General features: G+C 40.7%; 2 protein-coding genes and 1 long non-coding RNA gene across 17 annotated transcripts in view; 2 read left to right on the forward strand and 1 right to left on the reverse strand.

The window, feature by feature from the left end:
- The first annotated feature begins 1227 nt into the window (after positions 1–1227).
- LOC144287993 (uncharacterized) lies at positions 1228–23420 on the forward strand. Of its 2 annotated transcripts, none has more exons than XR_013355925.1 (3): positions 1228–1478; positions 2001–2112; positions 23161–23420. It is a non-coding gene; the product is annotated as an uncharacterized LOC144287993 (long non-coding RNA). The 2 variants fall into 2 exon arrangements; XR_013355922.1 differs by lacking the exon at positions 23161–23420 and adding an exon at positions 9313–9843.
- The window catches only part of LOC144287879 (uncharacterized), a 74790-nt gene continuing 64387 nt past the window's right edge, over positions 15931–26333 (reverse strand). For 2 of the 14 annotated variants that reach the window (XM_077855332.1, XM_077855315.1), the window contains 4 exons: positions 24821–24963; positions 19546–19666; positions 19206–19292; positions 15931–18155 (listed from right to left, as the gene is read on the reverse strand). In XM_077855332.1, the coding sequence (XP_077711458.1) occupies positions 16675–18155; positions 19206–19292; positions 19546–19666; positions 24821–24829 (1698 nt within the window). In that variant the 5' untranslated portion in view covers positions 24830–24963 and the 3' untranslated portion in view covers positions 15931–16674. Of the gene's footprint in view, positions 18156–19205; positions 19293–19545; positions 19667–24820; positions 24964–24991; positions 25474–25568; positions 25801–26333 lie in introns of those variants that run through there. The other 12 variants (XM_077855374.1, XM_077855364.1, XM_077855343.1 and 9 more) reach the window with 12 other exon arrangements.
- Positions 25489–26333, forward strand: part of LOC144287985 (uncharacterized) — a 69019-nt gene continuing 68174 nt past the window's right edge. Inside the window, exon 1 of the mRNA XM_077855520.1 lies at positions 25489–26174. Within this exon, the coding sequence (XP_077711646.1) occupies positions 25740–26174 (435 nt within the window). The 5' untranslated portion in view covers positions 25489–25739. The remainder of the gene's footprint in view (positions 26175–26333) is intronic.

The raw sequence follows: 26333 nt of genomic DNA on the forward strand, positions 1-26333 counted from the left end.
CTGAAACGTGACATTTCTCTGGTGGTTTTGTGAAGTGTGGCCATCTCCTGTTGAAACCCATATGTTGTTTAAAATGTGGACTCTGGGTGGATTGATCTGCCTCACTATGTTTTAAGTTTTGAAGAAAGTGAATTTGTGTGCGTTGTGCATCGCTCTGTTGTGTCAAAGGCATCTTATCCTCTCAGGAACAGGTAATAGGGGTTCAGCCAGCGGGGGGGGTGGGGTGACTCATGTGAGGGGATTGGGAAGCCCTACTGTGCGCCACAGATGGAGCCACTGCGGCACCTCCAGTCTCCTCATGGCTCTGTCTTCCAGGACCCCGTTGCCGCCAGCCAGGAAAGCATCTTCCCGGGGCAGTGAGCATGTTGAGGCTGCAAGGGGAAAAAAAAAAGTCCTTTTGACTTTGAATGTAAACACTTCGTGGTGATGAGTCTGTGCCTGAGCATCCTTGCTTCTGACCTGAGCTCTGTCTTCCTTCTTTTCCCTACCTGAGCTGGAATCCAGACACCTCACTGCACCTGCTGCAGTCTTAGAAGATGAGTTCTAGTCAAACAGGCATGACGTAGCTCTGAGTGCGCGGGGGTCCCCTGTACTGGGGGGTGACTGTGGCAGGCAACCTGGCAGGAGATGTCGGGTGGTGAGGACAGGTGATGTATGTGGTTGTTGAGCTCCAGGACGGGAGCCAGACAGAACCAGGCTAAATCTAGGGCCTGTCACAGACTGCTGTGTGAACGTGGACCAGCGGTTTTCTCCTCCTGAGGCTGCATGGTAGGGGTTATTGGAAGGCTGACAGTGTAGATGCCACCCCGACTTCACCAGCCCAGGAGGCGAAGTGTCAATAAGCCACGGGAAGCCTTTCTCTGCCTCTCGCTTTATTAGGACGACCTGGGGGTGCCAGCAGACACGGCAGCTGCTCCTGGGAGTGCGGCCTGCACAGGGAGCAGGGCCCGGGGAGCCCCAGGAGCAGCCCCGGGCTGCGGGCTCGGTTACCGCGCTGCCGGCCACAGGGGGCACGAGGTGCAGAGCCAGGACCCTTCCAGCCCCCGGGGACCCAGGCCCCACGGGGCACCCCTATGCGGGGCCGCAGGCTGCACCGCGGCGCGAGGAGCCCACTGCGCGCCCACGGGTCCTGGCCTCGTGGACACGCGAGCGAGGCGTCGCGGCGGCCGAACCCGCGGTGGCCGCAGCCTGTCCCGGGGCTCGGGGCGCGGGCGGGGGGCAGACAACGGCCAACGGTCGGGGGCCGCGGGGCTCGGGGCCTGGGTCCCTCACGCGTGGGCCGGGGCCGCCCGGTGCCCGCATCTCCACGGCAGCTTTCCCCTGGGGTCGCCTCCCGCGCAGACCTCGGGCTGGGAGCGCCCCTCCCCGGAGCTGGGTTCCCTGCCCGGAAGCACCGCGGCCCCAGGGCACCAGCATTTCTCAGAGTAACTCAGAGCTCAGGGGGCAGAGTCCGCGACAAAACGGACAATTTGCCGACGGTAACTTGTCGGGGCCACAGAGACAGCAGGGACCTGCATGCACTTAGGACTTTTTCATCTTCTGTGGCCAATATAGTGGGAGCCAACACGGAGGCCTGTGTGCCAGACTCAACCCATAGCCCCATTTGTAACACCGGGGAGCTAAAAACCATGCTAACAATTTTAAATACTTGTAACACACACACACACACACACACACACACACACACACAGAATATGTGACAGAGAGCCCGTAAAGGATTCACAAAGCCTATCCTATTCATTTACCAGACTCTTAACGAAGTTCGCAGCCACTCGTATATACTTCAGCTTTTCCTATTTAAGTACTGTATGGGATTGGTGATGGCTCTCGATAGTTCATTGCTAGTTTACAGGAAACATATCTGTATGATTTTGTAGCTGGCACCTTGCTCAAATCACCTCCCTTCCTAAGGTTTCCTACTCGACTCTGTACGCAATAATGTTTCCTCTGAATGGGGAAGCTTCCAACCCAGGTAGTTTTCCTTTCCTTTCCATCTGCAGAGAACACAACTGTCAGCACCATCAGGCATTTCTTGTCTAAGGAAGACTTGCAGCCGACTAACAGCTGTCTGCGAGCCATCTCCCAGGTACGAGGACAGGAGACAGGCCTCAGGTGGGTGCAGGACGTAGCCTGGCTTCAGAGCCTTACCCCAGGGCACCCACATCACCTACCAGAATTCCACAGGCCACTTTTCAGGGTGCCGACGACTTAGCAATGTTACCTTTCCCAGTGCACAAGTAGGATATGTGTGTAGGTTCGTGTATGGTTCATCTGCGTTGTACACGTGTTGGTGCTGGGTAGGACACAGACAAGCGGCTGCCTTTTGTCTGTTGACCTTACACGGGAAACTTGCTCACTTCCTTTCTTCCTTCTTGTAGTTTCTTTGTACATTCCCCTGGATTAACTGCATGCACGTCATGTTTTCTATGAGAAAGGAAGGCACTCCTACGGAAATCCGTGTGTCTCGCATTAGTTCTCTACCGTGGACATCAGCTACAAGATCCAGGAAAATGTTGACTGGAGACAGTGGAGACAATGGACATCCTTTCCCCTTTTCTGCTCATAGGGTAAAAGCATTCAGTGTGCTGTTGATTGGAGCTTCTGTGGACATGTGCTTTATTATACAAAAGAAACTCTCCCATTCCTACCTTGCTGAGCATTTTCCTTTGAAAGGGGACTCAGTGTTGTCAGGTACTGTTCCCACAACCATCCAGAGGATCCTAGGACTCTTCTCCTTCAGTTTCTTAATATGGTCATTCTACATTAATGCATTAATTGCTCAAAACAACCTAACCTTCTTGAGAAAAACCCCATTTAATGATAGATCACCCTGTTATATTTGGTAGGATTTAACTTTCTAGAATGTTATTAAGATATCTAGGGCTATGAGAGATACTCACCTGTGCTTTTCTTTTTAGTTCTGAGTTTTGGGATGAAGGTAATGCTGGCTTCCTAGAGTGAGTTAGCAAAACTTACCTCCCTGTTTTCTGAAAGAATTTATGTGGCACTGATAAAATAATGTCATTCTAGGTTTTATAGAGTTCATCAGGGGAAAAAAAAACAGAAGATGTGGAAGTGGACATTTTCTTCCTTGAAAGGGGTTTGTGGTCCTTTGTTACCATATTCCTGTCTTTCAGAGGGGCAGTCGTACCCCCTTTTAGATTCCTAACGTTGGTCATTGGAATTTTCTCTTTTTGATTCTCCTTCAGTTTCAGTAGAGGCTTATGAATTTTATCAATCTTTTAAAAATTCCTCTCTCAGCTTTGTTGGCTTTCACTGCAGTGTAATTTGATTTCTTATTTTGGATATTATTTAAGCTAATTGCTCTTAGGATGGACTTGAACCATTATTTTTAGTTGTTTCTTACTTTTTCATGGAAACATTTAAAGCTTCAGAATTTCCTGAAGACCTCTGCTTTAGCCTCATCTCACAGATTTTTAATTTTTGTGTTTTAATTCCCATGAGGTTTCAAATATTTTCCCGTTTTCATTCTTACTTCTTCTTTGCTTCGTTGGTTATGAAAGGGTATGTTTTGCTATCTTTCTGGATATTTGGAGAAGTTCTACTCATATTATTATTGATCCTCCTTGAATTCTATTGTGGTTGCAGAGAATATACTGCCTGGTGCCCACTGCATCATGATTGCTCCTCTTCCCCTGCTTTCACCTGGTATTTCCCTGACCTGAGAATATTCCTTCTCTACCTGACCACTTCATCCTTCTCAAGGTGTAATTCAAGTTCCATCCCTTCCAGACTCAGTTTTATGTGCTTCCCACCTGCTTCGAAATCCCAACCACTCCCCCCTCCTGTGTAATATGCGGTTTATTCGTGGGACTCTCAGTATATTATACATTATATATATCTTTAAACTCTGTATCGCTAGCATCTGCCACACTGTCTAGTGCAGGGTAACCACCAAATAAATGTTTAATAAAATAACAGGTAAGTAGCTGAGGGAAATGCCTGCTGTTTTTGCTTTCCCCCATCTTCAGATGGGTTCTATGGGCTGTAAAATGAGTTAGAAAAGATTCTCTTTTCAGCAATAAGGTCTAGTGGAGACACAGCACAACTATGAGGCAAGCCAAGCTTGAAGGACGTTGTAACTCTTGCAATTTCATATTTCCGTGGGTTAAACGATGGGAAGACTTGTTTTTCCAAATACAGCCTATCCAGTTGTTTACCAGAAAAGAGAATCATTATGATTCTTTAAAGCAGCATGAGAACAATAGCTATTGTTCTCAGCTTGATCTTGACTTAAAGTTTTCAAAACTTATAAAACAGACATCAGTTTTTCTTTCTTTTCCCCACCAAGCCAGTCCTCACCAGGTGAAGTGTGAATGTTATGGATTATTGACAGAGTGTATTACATTAAATCAAATGAGGACATTTATTTTTTTTTATTTTTCTTAAAGATTTATTTATTTGAGAGAGAGACAGAGACACAGGCAGAGGGAGAAGCAGGCTCCATGCAGGGAGCCTGACATGGGACTTGATCCCCGGTCTCCAGGATCACAGCCTGGGCCAAAGGCGGTGCTGAACCGCTTAGCCACCCAGGCTGCCCTCCTTTGGTATTTCAAGTATCAATTTTCTTGATGGAAAAATCATAGTTTCTAAAGTAAAAGTGTGAGCACTGAATTTTTCAGTCTTTGTATATTTGAAATTCTGTTTATTTCATATTTGTTTTTTAAATAGTTTCCAGTTTATTTCTTCTAATTATTTATGTGTTTATTTAATTTTGAGAGAGTGTGCACTCCTGCATGCAGGGGGAGGGGACAAGGGAGAGAGGGAGAGAGAGACTCTTATGCAGGTTCCATACTCAGCACAGAGTCCCATGCAGGGCTCTCATGACCCTAAGATCATGACCTGAGCCGAAATCAAGAGTTGGACACATAATTGACTGAGCCACCCAGACGCCCCTATTTCTTCTATTAGTTAAGATATTCTCCTATCTTTGGCTTGCATTTTTGCCAATAAAAAATCTGTTACTGTGATCATTTTTCCAATTTACATAAAATATATCCTTTCCTTTCCCAGTTGCATTTAAGTTTTTCTTATCACTGGATTAAGCAATCAGATTATGATAACCTCGGTGAACTTTTTTAATTTTTTATTTCTTTTAAAAATTATTTTATTAATTAATTTATTTATCTTTCCACTCAACATGGGGCTCCAACTAACAACCTTGAGATCAAGTCACATGCTCTTCTGACTGAGCCAGTCAGGTGTCCCTTAAGTTTTTATTTTATTTTTATTTATTTTTATTTTTTCCCTTAAGTTTTTAATTCCAGTTAGTTAACACATAGTGTTACATTAGTTTCAGGTGTACAATATAGTAATTCAATACTTCCATACACCACCCTGTGCTTGCCATAAGAGGTGCACTCCTTTTCTCCAAATCCTCACCAACACCTGTTGTTTTGTTGTTGATTTTGGCCATTCTGACAGATGTGAGGTGATAGCTCAGTGTAGTTTTGATTTACATTTCCCTGATGATAAGTGAAGCTTACCATCATTTCATGCATCTGTTGGCCATCTGTATGTCTTCTTTGCAGAAATGTCTGTTCGTGTCTTCTGCCCATTTTTTAATTGGACTATTTGTTCTTTGGGTATTGAGTTTTACAAGTTCCTTATATATTTTGGATACTAACCTTTATTGGATATGTCATATGCAAATATCTTCTCCCATCCCATAGGTTGTCTTTTAGGTTTTTTTTTTTTTAAGATTTTATTTATTTATTCATGAGAGACAGAGACAGACAGAGAGAGAGAGAGAGAGGCAGAGACACAGGCAGAGGGAGAAGCAGGCTCCATGCAGGGACCCTGACATGGGACTCGCTCCTGGGTCTCCAGGATCACACCCTGTGCTGAAAGCGGCGCCAAACCGCTGAGCCACCTGGGCTGCCCGCCTTTAGTTTTGATGATAGATTCCTTCACTGAATAGAAGCTTTTCATTTGGATGTAATCCCAACAGTTTATTTTTGCTTTTGTTTCCTTTGCCTCAGGAAACATCTAGAAAGAAGTTGCTATAGCTGATGTAAGAAGTTACTGCTTATGTTCTTTTCTTGGATTTTTATAGGTTCAGGTCTCACATTTAGGTCTTTAATATATTTTTTATTTATTTTTGTGTTTGGTGTAGGAAAATGGTCCAGTTTCATTCTTTTGCATGTTCCTGTTCAGTTTTCCCAACACCACTTGTTGAAGAGACTGTCTTTTTACCATTGGATGTTCTTTCCTGCTTTCTCAAAGATTAACCGACCATATAATTGTGGATTCATTTCTAGATATTCTATTCTTTTCCATTCATCTATGAGTCTGTTTTTGTGCCAGTACCATACTGTCTTGATTGTTAGAGCTTTGTATTGTAACTTGAAGTCCAGAATTGTGATGCCTTTAGCTTTGTCTTTCTTTTCCAGATTGTTTTGGCTATTCAGTCTTTTGTAGTTCCAAATTTTAGGATTGTTTGTTCTACATCTGTGAAAAATGCTGCTGATATTTTGATAGGGGTTGCATTAAATGTGTAGATTGCTTTAAGTAGTATAGACAATTTTAGAATATTTGTTCTTCCAACCCATAAGCATGGAATGTCTTTCCATGTCTTTGTGTCATCTTCAGTTTCTTTCATCGGTGTTTTATAGTTTTCAAAGGACAGGTATTTCACCTCTTTGGTTAGGTTTATTCCTAGGTATCTGGTTATTTTGGGTGCAATTTTAAATGGGATTGTTTTCTTAATTTCTCTTTCTGCTGCTTCATTATTGGTGTATAGATGTACAGATATCTGTACATTGCTTTTGTATCCTGCAAGTTTACTAAATTATCAGTTCTAGCAATTATTTTTTTCACTGGCATCTCTCCTATTGTGACATGTCATCTGCAAATAGTGAAAGTTTTACTTCTTCCTTACTGATTTGGATTCTTTTTCTTTTTGTTGTTCTGATTACTGTTGCTAGGTCTTCCAGTACTATGTCGAATAAAAGTGGTAACAGTGGACATCCACCCTGCCCCCAGCTGCAAGTAACCTTTTATTCTACCTTATATCTTTATGAATTTCCCTATTCTAGATACCTCATATAAATGAAATCATACAATATTTGTCCTTTTGCGTATGGCTTATCTCAGTATATATCTCACAAGGTAAATATTGTAGTAGGTATCAGAATTTTATTCCTTTTAATATGTATGTATATGCTGCATTTTGTTTAGTAGTTCATGTGTTGATGGATATTTGGATTGTTTTTCATCCTTTTTGGCTATTGTGAATAATGCTGTCACCATAAATGTTGGTGATCAATTATCTGTTTGAGTCTCTGCTTTCAATTCTTTTGAGTATATATCTAGAACTGCTGAAAAATATGGTAGTTCTATATTAACCTCTTGAGGAATCAAAATACTGGTTTTCCACAAGGGCTGTACCATCTTACATTCCCATAAGCATTGCACAAGGGGTTCATTTTCTTCACAACGTCACTGACACTTATTTTCCTTTTTAAAATTTCCTGTTATAGCCATCCCAGCAGTGATATCTCCTTGTGGTTTTGATTTGCATTTCCCTGATGTCTAATTATGTCAGCCATTTTTCATGTGTTTATATATTTATATATCTTCCTTGGAGAAATGTCTGTTGTTAGTCTTTTCAGTATGTTTTCATCCATTTTCATAAGGGATACTAGTCTGCAGATTTTGTCTTTCTTTCTCTTTCTTTCTTTCTTTCTTTCTTTCTTTCTTTCTTTCTTTCTTTCTTTCTTCTTTTAGAAGAAAATTACTTGCTTTTCAATTTTTTAGAGTGTCTTTTCCCTTAAATGGTCTTGGCTTCCTTGTTGAAAATTTAGGAGAATATTACTTCCTTGTTGAAATTTAGAAGAATATTACTTGCTTTTCAGTTTTTTAGAGTGTCTTTTCCCTTAAATGGTCTTGGCTTCCTTGTTGAAAATTAATTGACTATAGGTGTGAGGGTTTATTTCTGGGCTCTCTATTCTATTCTATTCTGTTCTATTCTATTCTATTGGTCTGTAAGTCTGTTCTTATGTCACTGCCATAATGTTATAACTAATGTAGCACTGTAATAAATTGTGAAGCTGGATAATATGAATCCTCCAACTTTATTCTTCTTAGGATTGTTTTGGCTATTTGGGGCCCTTTGTAATTCCATATGAACTTGGGGATTGGCTTTCCCATTTCTGAAAAAAAAAGACTGTTGGAATTTTAATTGCACTGAATCTGTGTGTCTCTTTGGAGAGTATTGACATCTTAAAAATGTTGACTCTTGTTTTCTTTTTAACATACTTTCCATTTATTTAGGTCATCTTTAATGTTCTCCAGCAATGTGTTTTAGTTTTAAGCATACAAATATTTCACCTTGGTTAGATTTATTACTAAGTCTTTTCTTCTTGTAGGTACTATTATAAATGGAAGGAGTTTCCTAATTTCCTTTTTGTATTGTTTATTGCTGTTCCATAGATACACAATTGATTTGGGGTACTGATTTTCTCTGCAACTTTGCTGAATTCATTTATTAGCCGTAGTTTTTGTGATTTTTTAATGTCAGCTGCAAAAAGATAGCTTTACAATTTCTTTTCCATTTTGGATGCCTTTTATTTCCTTTTCTTGCCTTCTAGCTCTGGGATAGAACTTTAAGTACAATGCTAAATAGCACTGTGAAAGCAGGTCTCTTGTCTTTTTCTGAGCTTAGAGGAAAAGCTTTTAGTCTATCAACACTGAGGATAATGTAGTTTTTTTCATGTATACTTTCATCATGTTTAGGAATTATCCCTCTGCTCCTAGTTTTCTGAGCACTTTTATCATGAAGGTTATTGAATTTTGTCAAATACCTTTACTGCACAAACTGAGATGATCATGTGAGGGTTTTTTTTTTTTTTTCATTTTACTAACAGGATGGATTACATTGGTTGATTATCTTCTCATTCTTGCATTGCGGGGGTAAATTCTACTTGGTCATGGTGAACAAATCTCTTAATATGCTGTTGCATTCTATTTGCTAATATTTTGTGGAGTATTTTTGCATCTATATTCACAAAGAACATTGATCTGTAATTTTCTTTTCTTTTTTTTTATTTTTATTTTTTGTAATTTTCTTTTCATGTGATTTCTTTATCTGGCTTTGGTATCAGAATAATGCTGGCCTCATAGCATAAGTTAGGGAGTATTTCCTTCTCTTAATTTTTTGGAAGCTTGAGAAGGATTTGTGTTAATTCTTCATTAAATGTTTGGTGGAATTCACTTGTATAGTCATCTGGTCCAGGACTTTACTTTGTTGGGAAGTTTGTTTGTTTGTTTGTTTGTTTGTTTGTTTTAAAGAATTATTCATGAGAGACAAAGAGAGAGAGGCAGAAGGAGAAGCAGGCTGTCTCCGGGAAGTCTGATGTGGGATTTGATCCCAGGACCCCAAGATCACCACCCAAGCTGAAGGCAGACACTCAACCACTGAGCCACCCAGGCATCCTGGGAAGTTTTTGGTTACTGATTCAATCCTTCACTTTTTGTAGATATGTTGAAATATTCTATTTCTTTGAGTCAGTTTAGATAATTTCTGTGTTTCAATTTGTCCATTTCTGCTTGGTTATCTAATTTGTTGGTGTATTAATATTATACTGTATGTTAACTAACTGGAATTTAAATAAAACTTTGGAGAAAGAAAGAAAGAATTTCTTAGTGTACAGGTTTTTTGTTTTTTTTTTTTTAAGGGTGGGGAATGCAAGAATGATGAGGAAAGGGCAGAGGGAGAGAGAGGGAACCTTAAGCTGGGCATGATCTCATGACCCTAAAATCATGAACTGAGCCAATATCAGTTGGATACTTAACCAAATGAGGCACCCAGGGGTCCCTACAGTTGTTTTCAATATTGTCTTATAATCCTTTTTACTTCTGTAGGGCTGGTAGCAATACCTCCATTTTTAATTCTGGTTTTAGTTATTTGTGTTTTCTTTCTGTCAGTCTAGGTAAAAGTCTGTCAATTCTGTTGATCTTTTCAAAGAGCCAACTTTTGGTTTCATTGATTTTTCTCTGTGTTTTTCTCTTTCTTTTTGGTTTATCTCCACTTTTTATTATTTCCTTCTTCCATATCTTTTTTAATTTCTCCTTTTTGTAGTTGCTGTAGATGTAAAGTTAGGTTTTTGATTCCAGATATTTCCTCGTGTAGGCAGTTTGTTACAAATTTCCCTCCTAGCACTGCTTTTGCTATATACCATTAATTTTGGTATGCTGTATTTTCATTTTCATTAGTCTTTAAGTATTTTGTGACTTGTGATTTATTCTTTGACCCATTTTTTTCTTAGTCCATTCAGGCTGCTATAACAAAATACCAGAGATTGGGTAGCTTATAAGCAGCATAAATTTATTTTTTGAAGTTTTTTTTTTTTAATTTTTATTTATTTATGATAGTCACAGAGAGAGAGAGAGAGAGGCAGAGACATAGGCAGAGGGAGAAGCAGGCTCCATGCAGGGAGCCCGATGCGGGACTCGATCCCGGGACTCCAGGATCATGCCCTGGGCCAAAGGCAGGCGCTAAACCACTGAGCCACCCAGGGATCCCCCCAGTGAAGGTTTATGGCAATCTTGCATTTCACAATATTAAAATTTTTTTCTTTATTAAGCTTAGTCAGGAAGGCATTCAGAAGCAAAATAGTTTTAAAGCTAGGCCTCTTGTATCAAACAGCCAAGTTGTGAAGGCAAAGGAAAAATCCTTGAAGAAAATTAAAAGTGCTACTCCAATAAACACACAAATGTGTGAACGTCAACCACAACATTCCCATAAACCACTGAGAGGGGATCCCTGGGTGGCGCAGCGGTTTGGCGCCTGCCTTTGGCCCAGGGCGCGATCCTGGAGACCCGGGATCGAGTCCCACGTCGGGCTTCCGGTGCATGGAGCCTGCTTCTCCCTCTGCCTGTGTCTCTGCCTCTCTCTCTCTCTCACTGTGTGCCTATCATAAATAAATAAAAAAAAAATTAAAAAAAAAAAAAACCACTGAGAGGCTCTAACTCTTTAATTTTAGGTAGTCTGAGAGGTGAGGAAGCTGCAGAAGAAAAGCTGAAAACTAGCAGAGGGTTATTCATGCAGCTTAAGAAGCCATCTCTATAACATAAAAGTACAGGGTGAAGCAGTAAGTGCTGATGTAGAAGCTGAAGCAAGTTATCTAAAAGATCTAGCTAAAATAATTAATGAAGATGGCTACCCTAAACAACATTTTCAATGTAGATCAAATACCTTCCATTGGAAAGATATGTCATTTAGGACTTTCATAGCTAGAGAGAAGATTCAAAATACAAGATGACTCTTATTAGGGGTGAATGCAGCTCATGAGTTTAACCAGTGTCCATTTACCATTCTAAAAATCCCAGCACTGTTAAGAATTATGTTAAATCTGCTCTGCTTGTGTTCTATAAATGAAAATAACAAAGGCTAGATGATAGCCTTTGTAAACCATTTGTTAACAACATGGTTTACTGAATATTTTAGGCCCACTGTGAGGACCTACTCCTCAGAAAAAAAAAGATTATTTTCAAAATATTGACAATACACCTGGTTACCCAAGAGCTCTGATGGAAGTGTACAATGAGATTAATGTTTTCATGACTGCTAACACAATATCCATTCTGCAACCCAGGAATCAAGAAGTAATTTTGACTTTCAAAAACTTTTTAAAGATTTTATTTATTTGAGAGTGAGAAAGGAGTATGAGCTGGGGGAGGGGCAAGGAGGGGCAGAGAGGGAAAGAATCTTCAAATAGACTCCAGCCGAGCAGAGAGCCCAACACGGGGCTCTATCCCAGGACCCTGAGATCATGACCTGAACTGAAGGCAGACACTTAAATGACTGAGCCACCTGGGCACCCTTCAAGTCTTACTATTTAAGAAATACATTTTGTAAGGCTATATAGCTGCCATTGATAGTGATTCCTCTGATGGATCTGGGCAAATTAAATAGAAAATCTTCTGGAAAGAATTCACTCTTCTAGATGCCATTCATGATTCATAATTCATGGCAAGAGGTCAATATCAACATGAACAGGAGTTGGAAGAGGTTGATTCCAATCCTCATAGAGGACTTTGAGGGATTCAAGACTTCAGTAGCTGCAGATGCAGTGGAAATAGCAAAATAACTAGAATTAGAAGTGGAGGCTGAGGATGTGGCTGGATGGCTGCAATCTCGTGAAAAAAAGGGCTGAGGAGTTGCTTCCAATGGATGAGCAAAGATGATTTCTTAAAACAGAGTCTACTCCTGGTGAAGATGGTGAAGACTGTTGAAATGATAGGAAAGGATTTAGAATATTACATAACTTAGTTGATAAAGCAGCAACAAAGTTTGACTTCAGTTTTATTTTTTATTTTTTACTTCAGTTTTAAAAGAAGTTCTACTATGGGTAGAATGCTATCAAACAGCATTTCATGATACAGAGAAGTCGTTCTTGAAAGGAAAAGTCAATTGATGCAGCAAACTTCATTGCTATCTTAAGAAATTGCCACCACCACCCCAATCTTCAGCAACTGCCACCCTGATCAGTCGGTAGCCATCAACATCAAAAGACATCCTCCATCAGCAAAAAGATTACAACTTGTTGAAGCTCAGATACTGTTCAGCACTTTTAGCAAAAAGGTATTTTTCAATTAAAGTATGTACTTTTTAAAAAAAATATGCTATTACATACTTAATAGGCTGTAGTATAAACATAACTTTTACATGCACTGGGAAACCAAAACATTCATTGGACTCACTTCATTGCAATACTTGCTTTATTGAAGTTCTATCACCAAACCTGCAATATCTCTGAAGTATAACCATAGAAGGCAATTGCTAGTTTCAAGGGGGTGATTCAACCCCAGGAATTTGGGTGCAGAACTGGAAACATTTAATTGCTTTTGAATGCTGCATATAAACCCCTTGGCTTACAGTGCAGGTTACATTATACAATTTAGGTGCACATACAACCATGAGGCTCCGTTGCTGCTGCTAACTATATTGCTTATAATTCTTTTCCTACCTACCTTTAATGCCAGAACTCTTACTTTCTTTGCCTCTCAAGTCACCCAGTCTTGTCATTCATCAATGGCTTCTTCATCAGCGATTTCCGCCCCCTTACCACAACTGCTTAAAGTCCTATTTAAAGTGACTGACTCCCCTTTGGCACCTAGCACAGAACTAGTCTCCCAGGAAGTGCTCAGTGGTAAGTGCCTTGGTTCTCTCAGGATCTGTACCAGTGACTGTACAATAGGCTCTAATAACATCTGACTAACAAAATGAATGAAGCTGCTCTAACTTTCCAGGCATCAGTGACATTCAATAACATGGTCATAACTTGACAGTGAGAGGAGCTGCATTCAGCCTAGAGGACCTTGTACTGAGAGGTGATACTGAAGACTGTTAGGCTTCTGAATTCACTGGGTAAAGCCAGATCTCTCCTCCATAGAGGGACCTGATGCCTCCTTCATTCTGCCTTTTCTCCAAAACACATCTTTAGAGCACCTTCCTGTAGCCCAGGTGAGTTGTCTCACCTTTTCCTATCTGCTACTCTTTGTATCTCCTTGGAGTATTTGGGGTAGGTAAATATATTTCTCCTGAAAATGGCTCAAATACCAAAGGAGAATTTTTCAGAAGGAAACAGGAGTGTCTTGTAAGAACCTCCAAAAAGTGATACAGTAAGTAGGTAAGAGCGACAAGCAATTAGGAAGACCTACTAGATTGACAGATTAGAAAGATGAAGCAGCCACATGAAAATAATGATGAAATTAACAGGTAATATTCAGTGAATGCTTTTGAAGTACCAGGCACTGTAAACATTTTATACCAATTAAGTTATTTATCTTCATTATATTCCTCTGAGGTGTTACCATCACCATTTATAGATGGTGAAGTAATTCGTCCAGTCATATAAAGACAGTATACTTGCAACTTGGATTTATATCCAGGGAGCACTTATGGGCATATACATGTCACACACACTCTTTTGAGCTCTTAAATGGTAGGGTGTCTTATCTATCTGGCTCACAGTAGATGCTCAGGAAATGGTTAGCAGACATGACTGAGTACGATTCTCCATCCGTGACACCATAACATCATCATCTTAGCCCAATCTTCCAACAGGATAATATACTCTTCTTCAAGTCCTTCACTATATTCAACTCTTGCTTTCTTTCCCTAGTTTACTATAATTGCAAAGGCACTTTAAGTCAAGAATTTTAAAATGTTATGTGTATTCATGTTTCTTAATTGCCAAAGTATGAATATTTGGGTGAATCCTCTCAAAATAACAAGATAACATAAAACTGTGTAGCGAAAGCAAATAAAATCTAGGGATTAAAGTACTACTTCATCTTTGTAGTATCAGTGTTTGGGAGAGCAGAGCAAGCAGAGAATGGGAGAAACAGAAAGCTTGCCATTATCCTACCACTGTATATATATAGTGGCCAGTCTATTCATGACAATGGTTCTTAATTGTTTTTATTTTTTTTAAGATTTTATTTATTCATGAGAGACACAGAGAGAGAGGCAGAGACACAGGCAGAGGGAGGAGAAGCAGGCTCCATGCAAGGAGCCCGATGCAGGACTCAATCCCAGGAATCCAAGATCACATCCTGAGCCAAAGGCAGATGCTCAACCGCTAAGCCACCCAGGCGTCCCCAGTTCTTAATTGATACCATGCCATGCTTCCTTGTCTCTCAAAGATCCTTCAACATTCTGCAGAATTTCCAAAACTTATTAATAAAACTAAATCAAAGGAAGGATAAATCCCTTTTTAAAAATTCACCATCCCATTCCAAACTCACTACCTTGCTATGGAATGTGCTTTACCTCCTGGTTTTCAGTTAAGTTAGCTCATGTATGAGAACAGACTATTTTGTCTAAAGTTGGAAACCTAATCACTCATTCCACATCAGAATTATATCAGTGATATAATTCCTTTTTAAGATAATTTACTTACAACATCAAATGCCAGAAAACATAACCTGAAATATAAGCTATATAAGTGCCCTTTACTTCCAAGTGTCCATCCAGACAGTTCTAATCGTTGTTATGTTTCACTTTCCTAGTCACAGACAGGAAACCATGGAGCCAGCAAGATTATTCAATTTATCTAAAACTTAAGACTATTTGAAGCCAGCCTCTTTACAAACCATAATTATCTGTCAGGGTTTGGTATAGAAAATAAAAGGTCTTAAGTATTTCAAAAAGACATCTATTACAAGTAACTATTTTCAAAATTGGTAGGCAGGCTGGAGGAAAAATAATAATAATCACTGGATTTATTTCAATGTAAACTCTCTTAACTATAATCCAGCTTGGAGAGGTAACTGTTGCTGTTACCAGTAATGATGCCAGCGGTAATAGCTCAAAGCCACAAAACTTGACACTAGACACAAGATCATGGAGTCCAGATGCAACAAACGTGACAGAACAAGCTGTGTACTTTGCCTAGAATGACTCCCAGAGTGCATGTGCCTGCACAGAGCTATGCAATTAGTACTCACCCTTTAGGATTCAGATTGCAAAGCACATCCACCATTAAGCCTGCTCTTATCTCTTTTCCTTGGTTATGTTCTCACTGCACTTGTAAAAATTAAAATGTGTGAAACAGACACCAAAATAATGGTATTCTTAGAACACAGATCAGGCCATTTTTCTCTACCTTAGTCTCCCACTAAAGGATATAGTAAAGCTTAATTCTTTTTTTTTTTTTTAAGATTTTATTTATTTATTTTTTTTCATGAGAGAAACAGAGAGAGAGAGAGGCAGAGACATAGGCAGAGGGAGAAGCAGGCTCCCTGCGGGAACCTGATGTGGGACTTGATCCCAGGACCCCGGGATCACGACCTGAGCCAAAGGCAGACACTCAACCACTGAGCCACCCAGGTGCCCCAGTAAGGCTTAATTCTTCAAGAAGAAAGTAGGAAATTTTGCAAGAAGTATCAGTGTCACAGTGAGAGGGTATTATATACAAATTGGTTTTATTAGAGATCAAAAACTTTATTCACACCACCTTTTACTTCTTTTGCAGCTTTAATTTTTAACTTTAAAAACATTTTTTGGATCCACTGGTTGACTAAATATCTTTACATGCCCATTAGCTAACAAAACTTCTATGTAGGACTTGAGTAAAATTGCATGCTTACTGCTATCAGAAAGGCATATTCATTTATAATCTACTCATTTGCTCTCCTGTAGAACTGCTTACAAACGGCATTATTGCAAAGAAAGATTTACACATAATTCCTACATCCTTCATGCTGTTCTAGCATTAATCTTCTGATGTCTAGCAAGATAAGAACTCTTAGTGAATGGTTTGCTACATTTCTCCTAGAGCTCTCTCCAGTGTGAGATGATATAGAATAAGGGATACACTTTAACTGAGACTTCCCACAGTTTTTATATTCGTTTTCCTTCTCTCCTGTGTGTATTCAAGAAGAGATGCATATTGCCTGTCTTTCCCATGTTACACATATTGGGTTTTTCTCCAGTGTGGATTTACTTATGCCAATTAAGGGATTAATATGGGCTAAAGACTTTCCTATGAAGGCAACAAATGTTCTCTCTACAGTATGAACTGTGATGGACAGTAAGGCTTGTACCACTGGCTAAAGACCTTCCCATATTCATTACATTCTTTTTTCCAGTATAAATTTTCAGGAAAGATCTATGGCTGAAGTGTATTATGACAAATATTGCATTCATACAGTTTCTCTCTTGTATGATTTTTCACATGTATAATGATTCACGTGGCCTAGAGACTTTTCTACACTTAGTGCACTACTGGGTTTACCTCCATTATGTATTCTCTGATGGGCAGTAAGATTTGAGCCTTTGCTAAAAGCTTTCCCACATTCGTTACATTTATATGGCTTTTCTCCAGTATGAATTCTCTGATGTACAGTAAGATTTGAACTACAGCTGAAAGTCTTCCCACATTTAATACATTCATAGGGCTTCTCTCCAGTGTGAATTCTGTGATGTTGAAGCAAGGATGACCTATGACTGAAGGCTTTCCCACAAATGCTGCATTCATACGGTTTCAATCGAGAGTGATTCCTTAAATGCATATTCAGGGATTCTGGCTGGTTGAAGGATTTCCTGCATTTTTGACATTCAAAAGGTTTTTCTTCATTATGAATACTCTGATGCTGAATAAGAAATGATAAGCTGCTAAAGACTTTGAGACATTTGTTACATTCGAATTGTTTCTCTATAGTGTGAATTCTTTGATGTCGAGTAAGGTGTGAACTACAGCAAAAGGCTTTTCCACATTCACTACATTCATAAGGTTTCTCTCCAGTATGAATTTTCTGATGGTGAATGAGAGATGACCTATGAATGAAGGCTTTCTCACATATTCGACACTCATACAGTTTTTCTTGTGTATGAATTCTCAGATGTTCAATGAGATGTGAAACACGACTAAATGACTTTCCACAGTTCATACATTCATATGGTTTCTCTCCAGTGTGAGTACTCTGATGATTAGTAAGTGAGGACACATGGCTAAAGGCCTTCCCACATTCGATACATTTGTAAGGTTTCTCTCCACTGTGACTTATCTGATGTCGAGTTAGGGATGAGCCATGGCTAAAAGTCTTTCCACATTCATGACATTCATATGGTTTCTCTCCTGTATGAATTCTCCAATGGCGATTAAGGATTGATTGTTTGCCAAAGGCTTTCCCACATTCGTTGCATGTATAGACTTTTTCTCTATTATAAGTCTCATCAAGGGTAAGAGATTTGCTCTGGCTGAAAGCTGCCATACTTTCTTTAGAATTCAAAAGTTTCTTTTCACCACCACTGATCTCCTCATTTTTTGTAACAGATCTTTTTGGTAAGCTCTTCTTAAATATATCATGTTTATGTGATTTCCCTTCAGCAGAAATTCTCTGTGGTTCAGAAAGAATAGACTTTAAATGGAAGATGCTTCTAAATGTATCGTATTTGTAAACACTTTCCCCAGTGGCACTTTCTCTAAAGGTGAGGGTCACTGGTCTGAAATGTTCTACCTGATTTTCATGCGTCCCATCTATATATTCCCAGTCGTTGTTAAAATCTGAAAATTCATGACTCTGTTTTATAGCTTTTTCTATTTTTACCATTTGGGGTGAATCTTCATCATAAATATCCTCCTTCATTAGTAATTCCTTGTTTTCCCATCTTGATTCCCAATCTGAAATATATCAAGAAAGCAAAACACTGCTTTTTCTGTACTTCTTGAAAAGAAACTTCTATGGTAAGAAAAAGCAATTTAAAAAAAAAATAGAGCACATCTCCACCCCCAAAAAGTACATGACTGACAATTCTCATATATTCAATAATTTCTGAACAAAGTTCAAATGGAGCAGAGAATAGAGACAGCTCACAAAGATGGAAACAGAGTGTAATAAGGGAAGTGAGTTAAATACAGGCAATCAATATGTGGAATAAAAATGATACTATCAGAAAAATACCACACAGGTATTCTGGATTCCAACCCAACGTTCTACTCTGTACCTACATTTATGTAAAAGACCACCTTTTGTCTCACAGCCTTGGTTCTCCAACCTTCAATTAATCTCAATGTGCTGTCAGATTAGCATGCTTAAAATGCACAATTTTTATAGTAGTAAGTACATTAAAAAGTTAACAATGAACACAATATTCTTTATCACCTCAGAAAGATTTATTAGGCTTTGTGTAGGGTCTGTGTAAAATCATATTATGTACTGGACACTAGGAAAGATTGTTCCTAGAAATCTTTTTATACATTCTTTATTTCCTCTAACACTTATGTTCACATGTGATCTCTGAAGCTCAGTTTTAGGGGAAAAGTAATTTCCCTTCTGACAGCCTTTCTTCACCTAAAATCATTGGTATATTTTTCCCTAGGTGGTCTTAAAAAGAACAACTTTATTTTGTTTCAAATAAAATAACAATTTGAATTATTATGATGGCAAAAACCTTCACTTTTGATCAGATAACATAATAAATAAAGATAATAATTTGGGATGGAAAAATGGCTGTTTTAAAATCTAAGTAAGAAAAAAAAATTAAAAAAAAATAAAATAAAATAAAAATAAATAAATAAATAAAATCTAAGTAAGGATCCCTCACTTTGTGACATTTGCAATCTCTGAAGACAGTATCCCTAAAATATCCTAAAATACCTCCATACTTTCTACAAGGATGTTTAACAAAGACCTCTCTTGCCTGATTCTCCATGACTTATCTGGAAACATACCTTTTGACGTTTTTTTCTCCACCATCCAAGGTTCTTTCCCATCCTCCAGTAAACTGATCAAATATGGCTTAGGTATGGAAAGACCTGCTTACAGGAAAAATATAGAACCTGTTTAAACTGTGGTCCTCATGGAGGAGAGGCCACCGTCATAAAAGGAACCAAAGGCAGTTTTGAAGGATGGTCACTGAAATGGGAAGACGAGCTTCAGGGAGGGCACAAAGAACTCTACACATCCTTGGGAACATGAAATAAAATTTCAGCCATTTACTCAAGAGAACTTCTAGCAATTCTGAGTAACAGAAGATTTCCCTCATTGGGGTGAAGAGGGAGATATGCTTACCTACAGAAACCAGGTTCTCATAATTCTGGACCATCACATCCTTGTATAAATCCCTCTGAGCAGAATCTAGCCATCCCCACTCTTCATGAGAGAAGTCTATGGCCACATCACTAAATGTCACCTGAAATAGCAAACATATTTAGGCTCAATCACAGCCAAGGCCACTTCTGTCACTGGTTAAGGGGTAAAATTACCCTGGCTATAGAAGAAAGGGAATAAGATTCAGTAGTTGCGGCAATGATCAGGAATCTGATCTAAGTTAAGTAGTAATTGGATGATTACATGTTTGGCATTGTTTTATAACAGTAAAAGACAAATACAAGCACTTTGCTTCAGGAGAGTTAATTCTGTCAAAGGAAGAATTCTAAAATTTTTAAAAAGCAGCGTTCAACATTTGACAGTATATAGCCAAGTGCTTATTTGTGTTTTTTATAGTTTACATGATGAGTAAATAAAAAATGATGATCCACTAAGGCTGAAAAAATGATCCAATAAATTCAGAAAAGACACTTTTAAATACAGACACATATAGAACTTATTTATTTTTAAGATTTTATTTGAGACAGAGAGTGAGAGGGAGAGCACAAGCCAGGGTGGCAAAGGGAAAGGGAGAAGCAGGCCCACCCAGTGAGCAGGGAGCCGATCGCGAGGCATGATCCCACCGGGATCATGACCTGAGCAGAAGGCAGACACAACTGACCAAGCCACCCAGGTCCTACATACATAACTAAATTAATAAACAAAAACCATTTATGGTATATAATTAAACCTTGTATTGATAATCTATAATTAAAATCATTTGAGACTCCTGGGCAAGAGGACTAAAATAGTTTCATGCCATAGGCAGTCCCTGAATTGGACCTTAAAGTAGGGCAAATAATTAGAGGACACATTTCAAGAAAAATATTCTAAGGCAATAGTACCAACTCATGATATTATTTAAAATAGCAAAACTTTAGAAACAGCTTAAACGTACAGTAATAGTTTGTTAGTCGAATTAATAATATATACAAAAAACGTAGGCATTTAAATGGCATTATTATTATCTTTCATTGGTGAAACAGACATTGGCTGTGATAAATTTTTCATTCCAAGAGTGGTTGATTCAATATTCTATTACTTTATTTGGATATTTTGCATGTATGTTCATTAGCGATATTGGTTTTTGGTTTTAAAGAGGGAATTTAGGGCACCTGGGTGGCTCAGTGGTTGAATGTCTGCCTTGGGCTCAGGTCGTGATCCTGGGGGTCCTGAGATCAAGTTCCGCGTCAGGTTCCCTACAGGAAGCCTGCTTCTCCCTCTGTCTATGTCTCTTCCTGTGTGTCTCTCTCATGAATAAATAAATAAAATCTTTAAAATAAATAAATACATAAAAAGGGAATTTACCTTTGTGAGGTGTTGGGAAACTATTAAGAATCTGCCAAGCAGAAAATCCTCTCCACAATGTCAAAAAGAGAACAGTTTTACTACTGAATAAGCATTACAGTGGACTGTAACACACTTCATAGGCAATCACTAATGAGAATGCAAGGACAGAAAGAAATCCCACCCTTATAAAACCAGGCATGTATAACCCACTACATAGATGTTTTAAAAATAAATAATAACTTGTCCTCAAGTAGGCGGACTAGGCATCATCATTTGCTAATACATTTAATCCTAAATTCTCCTGGTAATTGGAGTGGCCAGTAGTGTTAATTGCTTTTGCCCCAAGAAAAATAAAACTTCGCCCATCTGTATGACAAATGAGTAGTTAGAACTTGGAAGCCAGGAGCCTAGGCTAAGCTCCCACACAGACAGGGAGATAGAGGTGCAGCGTCCTTCATATTTTCATTTCAAAGAGATGGCTCCAAAGCCTTAAGAAAGACTTTACTGCCCTGAAAAATTGGCAGAGCCTTATTTAGCTTTGAAAAAGATTCACAAGCATCTCAAAGGGACGGAGAACATGTTTACAGTTACAAGTTTTCCTCAAAGGAAATATTCTAATAAAAGGGGGAGGGGGTTCTTCCCTTTCGGCATCAGGGAAAATTCCTTTTTCCATTTGTATTTACTCTTACCCAGGTATTAAAGTTATGGTAGCCTTATATGAATTTCAAAGTTTCCCATCTTTTCCTACTTTCTGCAATGGTTTCAAATGATTGGTTTTTACAAATCCCACTTTGATAAATCAAATTTAAAAATCAGGGATCCCTGGGTGGCGCAGCAGTTTGGCGCCTGCCTTTGGCCCAGGGTGCAATCCTGGAGACCCGGGATCGAATCCCACATCGGGTTCCCGGTGCATGGAGCCTACTTCTCCCTCTGCCTGTGTCTCTGCCTCTCTCTCTGTGTGTGACTATCATAAATAAATAAATAAATAAATAAATAAATAAATAAATAAATAAAATAAAATAAAAAATAAAAAATAAAAAAAATAAAAATCAATACTAAGGGGTGCCTGGGTGGCTCAGTTGGCTAAGCATCCAACTCTTGACTTCAGCTCAGGTCATGATCTCAGATTGGTGAGATTGATCCCCACACACATCAGGCTGCACACCCAGTGGGGAGCCTGCTTGGGATTTGCTCTTGCCTTCTCCCTCTGCCCCTCCCCTCCCGTGCATGCATACTCTCTCTCTAAAATCAATCAATCAATCTTCTTTTAAAAATCAGTATTAAGTTAATGCATGACACTATATTTTACTCCACCAATGCAAAGATATTTCATATTTTCAGTTTTGAACACATATTGATGAACATCATTGTATTTTAAGTCTAAAAAAGAAAACTCATGTAATCTGATTAATAGATACCCTTTGTTCTTTACTTAGATCAGGGCTTCTTAACCTTGGCACTACTGACATTTTAAGTTAGTTAATTCTTTGTTGTGGGAGCTGTCCCTGTGCCTTGTAGAATGTGTAGTTAGTAGCATTCTTAGCCTCTACCCATTAGACACTAGTAGCCAATTCCGCCCTCCCCCTGCCCAGGGTGTGACAACCAAAAATGTCTCCAGACATTATCAAATGTCCCCTATGGATAGGGCTAAGAGGGACAAAATCACCCCTGTTTGAGAACCACCCCTTTAGAAAATGTTTCCAGTTCCCTAAAAGATTCTCTTTTTTTTCTTACTCTACCTATACGTAAGGTGTTCCTTCAGAGTTTAGTGTAACTTCACTTCTATCTCTGCCTCCCTGGTTCCATGGGCCACCAAAACCAGTTCCAGCCTTGCTTCCCCAGGGATGTGTCAACTCTTTCTTCCCCTTCAATGCGTGGGCAACCTGGGATGTTCATTCATCTTTGTCCCCAGAAGAATTTAGGATATTTGCCCCAGCACTTATCTTAATTTCTTATGCTTTCTTACTTTTCTACCAGCCCTGTACTGCTCAATAAAGTCACTCAGTAGCCACATTTGGCTATATAAGTTTAAATCAATAAAAATTTTAAAAGATTTAAAATTCAGTTCCTGGGTCACTTTAGTCATGGTTCAAGGACTCAAATCATATGGAGCTGGTGGCTACCATACTGGACAGCACACATAAAGAACACCTCCACCACTATAGAAAGATCTCTCAGTATTGCCCTACATCATAAAGTCCTACACGTCAGTGTACACTCAAACCCATGTATGATTCTTCCTAACAGGTACTTCATAAGGGTCTACAAAATGAATCAAGGGCATTTGGATAGCTCAGTCGGTTAAGCATCCAACTCCTGATTTTGGCTCAGGTCATGATTTCAGAGTCCTGGGATAGAGACCTGCTCAGGCTCCACACTCAGTGAGGAGGCTCCTTGAGATTCTCTCTCTTCCTCTCCCTTCCTCTCCTTCTGCCCCTTGCTGCCCCACTCTCACTCATGCTCTTTCTCTCTCTAAATTAAATAAATATATCTTTTAAAAAAATGAATCAATGAATGATTTTGGGAACTAGTTCACTTTAGTTTTTACTTAAAAAAAAAAAGTTTTTCAATTCTAGTTATGTAATATTCCCAGGAAACCAGACTCTGCCCAACATGCACATATGCCACTAGTGCCTTCTGTGCATGCTTCACCTTCCACCCCATGATTCTACCCACCATTTCTTCAAAGCTTATTCAGTCAACAACTATTTACTAAGCATCTGTTTTGTACCAGATACCACTCTGGGTACTGAAAACAGTCAACAAAAAAGAAAAAAAAAAATCCCTCCCAGAAGGAAAACATGAACAATGACAACTCTGTTTATTAAACAGAGTGTATTATCTAGTGAGTGATAATCACTGCAGAAAACAACAAAGTAGTGAGGAAGAGAAGGGATTGTTAGAAAAAGTTGACTGCAGGGAAGCTTTACTGAGAAAGTAACCACAGAGCAAAGATGTGAAGGAGGAAAGAATGCAAGCTTGTACCGATCTGGGGGAAGACTGTTCCAAGCAGAGGGTACAGCAATTTCCAAGGCCTGGAAGCAGTAGCCAGTGGCTAGAGCTCACAGGGAACAAGGGGACATGGAAGATGAGATCAGAGAGGTAAAATCCTAATTGCACAAAGCTTAAGTCACTGTAGAACTCTAACGTCTGAGTTAGAGCAAAGGAAGAATTTTATTTTATTTATTTTTTTAAAGATTTTATTTATTTATTTATTTATTCATGAGAGACACAGAGAGAGAGACAGGGGCAGAGACACAAGCAGAGGGAGAAGCAAGCAGGCTCCATGCAGGGAGCCCGATGTGGGACTCGATTCCAGGTCTCCAGGATCAGGCCCTGGGCGGAAGGCGGTGCTAAACCGCTGAGCCACCTGGGCTGCCCAAAGGAAGAATTTTAAGCTGAGGAACGACAGGATGGTGACAGTGGTGGTGGCTGTGACGGTGTAACCGTTGGTCGGATTCTGTGTATATCCTGTATGTTAGATCCAACTAGAGTGTCTGAATGTAAGTCATAAGAGAAAGGAAAGAATCGAAGAGGACTCCAAATAGCTCGTGACTTGAACAACTGAAAGGATTGATCTACCACTGACTGAGACCACAAAATGCCGCTTTGACAACCAGAAAGCAAATAACCCAAAATTCCAAACCTGAATTTTTGAATTGTAATAAAAACAACAATTTTGCTCAAACTTCTACAGAGACTTGGAGCAGAAAAATGGTAGAAGACAGGAGCAATGAGAGGAGACAGCACTTTGGAGCTCTTCTGGGGGCTGCATTCTTTGCTACAGTGAGAGGAATCATCCATTCGGTCCCTAAATGCATAGGAACCAGCAAGAGACGCAAAGCAAACATTCAAGAGTCCTGCTAAGGTGTTTCGGGAAGATCCGGGGGGGACACCGACGACTTACCTGGAACATGACTTGTCAACACAGTCCTCCTTCCCAGGCTCTTGTCTTAAAGAAGAGTAGTGTCCTGAGAAGGCAGATCAAGAACACACACAAAAAGGAGCCATGAAAAGAAATGAGGCTTATCTTGCAGCGCTGGGACACATCTGCAAGGAAAAGCACACCGGGAATCACCTGCTAGGGCTGCATTCTCCCCCGGAACCAGCACATTCACCGCCGCACGTTCACCAGGTGCCAGCGGCGTGTGAAACCGACTACGACATTCTTTTTTTCTTTTTTTTTTTTTTTTTTTTTTGAGACAGACTCACAAAACAGCAGTAATAACGTTACGAGCTCGTCCGGTCTTCGCAACTACGCATGACAGACATTCACAGACGCCGCGTTCCTTTCCTAAACGATGGGAACACACACTCGGCGGTACTGGGCCAGTCTGTGGAAGGCTGCACCAAGGCAAGAGCGTCGCGCTCGAGACTGGATCGCCCAAGAACCACCGCGGACCGGGTTCTCTTTGGGTGCGCACGCCGCAAAGCGACACCCCTTTTACCGGGCGGACGGGCCCAGGGAGCCAAGGCCCTGCCGGGACCCACACTTGCCTCAGTCCCCGGCGGGCCCTCCCTGGCCCTGAAGCCCGGGCCCCGGGGATCCCGAGCCCGCCCCTCCGCGTACTTGACACGCGAGACCGCGGAGAGAGAGGACCGCGCCCGCCGCCGTCGGGAGGACGGCGCTACCCGGGGGGAATTCCGCCGCCTGCCTGAGATTACCGCGAGGCGGACGGAGGTCGGAGCCCGCACCGGAGCGACATTTCCCAGCTCCCTCCGTCTCCGCGACCAGTTACCTGCGCCTCGCACGTCGCCCCGTAAAACCACACTTCCCAGAAGGCTGCGCGTTCGCGCGCGCTTTGGGCGACGGGAGAGAAAGGCGCATGCGCCTTCACGAGGACGCGCACGCCGAGCGTCAAGAGGACGGCAGGGCCGGCCTACGCTTGCTTCTTAGGTACAGGGGCGCCCAGGGCACGAAACTACACTTCCCAGAAAGTGATGCGGCCGCGAAGACCTTCCGGGTCGCGGGTCAGCTGGCGCGTACGCCCTCCTGCGGGGCCGTGGGCAGTCCCCGGGTGGGCGTGCTCCCGCCGAAGGTCTCGGTGCTGCGCCCTGGGCCGCTCCTCGGCAGCTCTTGGGGGCCTTGGGCGTTTGACGCCCGCCTGCCCGGGACTGTGGTCCCTAAAACGCCCTGTGTCCTGGCTGTCATGGCAACAGTTGTCAGCGGACAAACGACACTCCCTGGACATTCGTGCGGCCGCGTCACGGCTGTTGACTGCCGCCGTCTGGTGTACAGGTCTCAGCAGTGGCGGCCTCAGGTAAGTGCTTTAAGGGAAAAGGCTTTACCTGCCCCCGTAACCCGCGGGGCCTGCCCCACTTCGGTCCCCAGAAGCGCGTCCTCGCGCCCCTCCCCCAAGCCCCACCCAGACGCGCCCTGGACGTACTTGGACGGAGACCAAAGCGGCCTGCTGCAGGTG

This window comes from Canis aureus, chromosome 1, assembly GCF_053574225.1.
Source record: "Canis aureus isolate CA01 chromosome 1, VMU_Caureus_v.1.0, whole genome shotgun sequence".
Classification (NCBI taxonomy): Eukaryota; Metazoa; Chordata; class Mammalia; order Carnivora; family Canidae; genus Canis; species Canis aureus.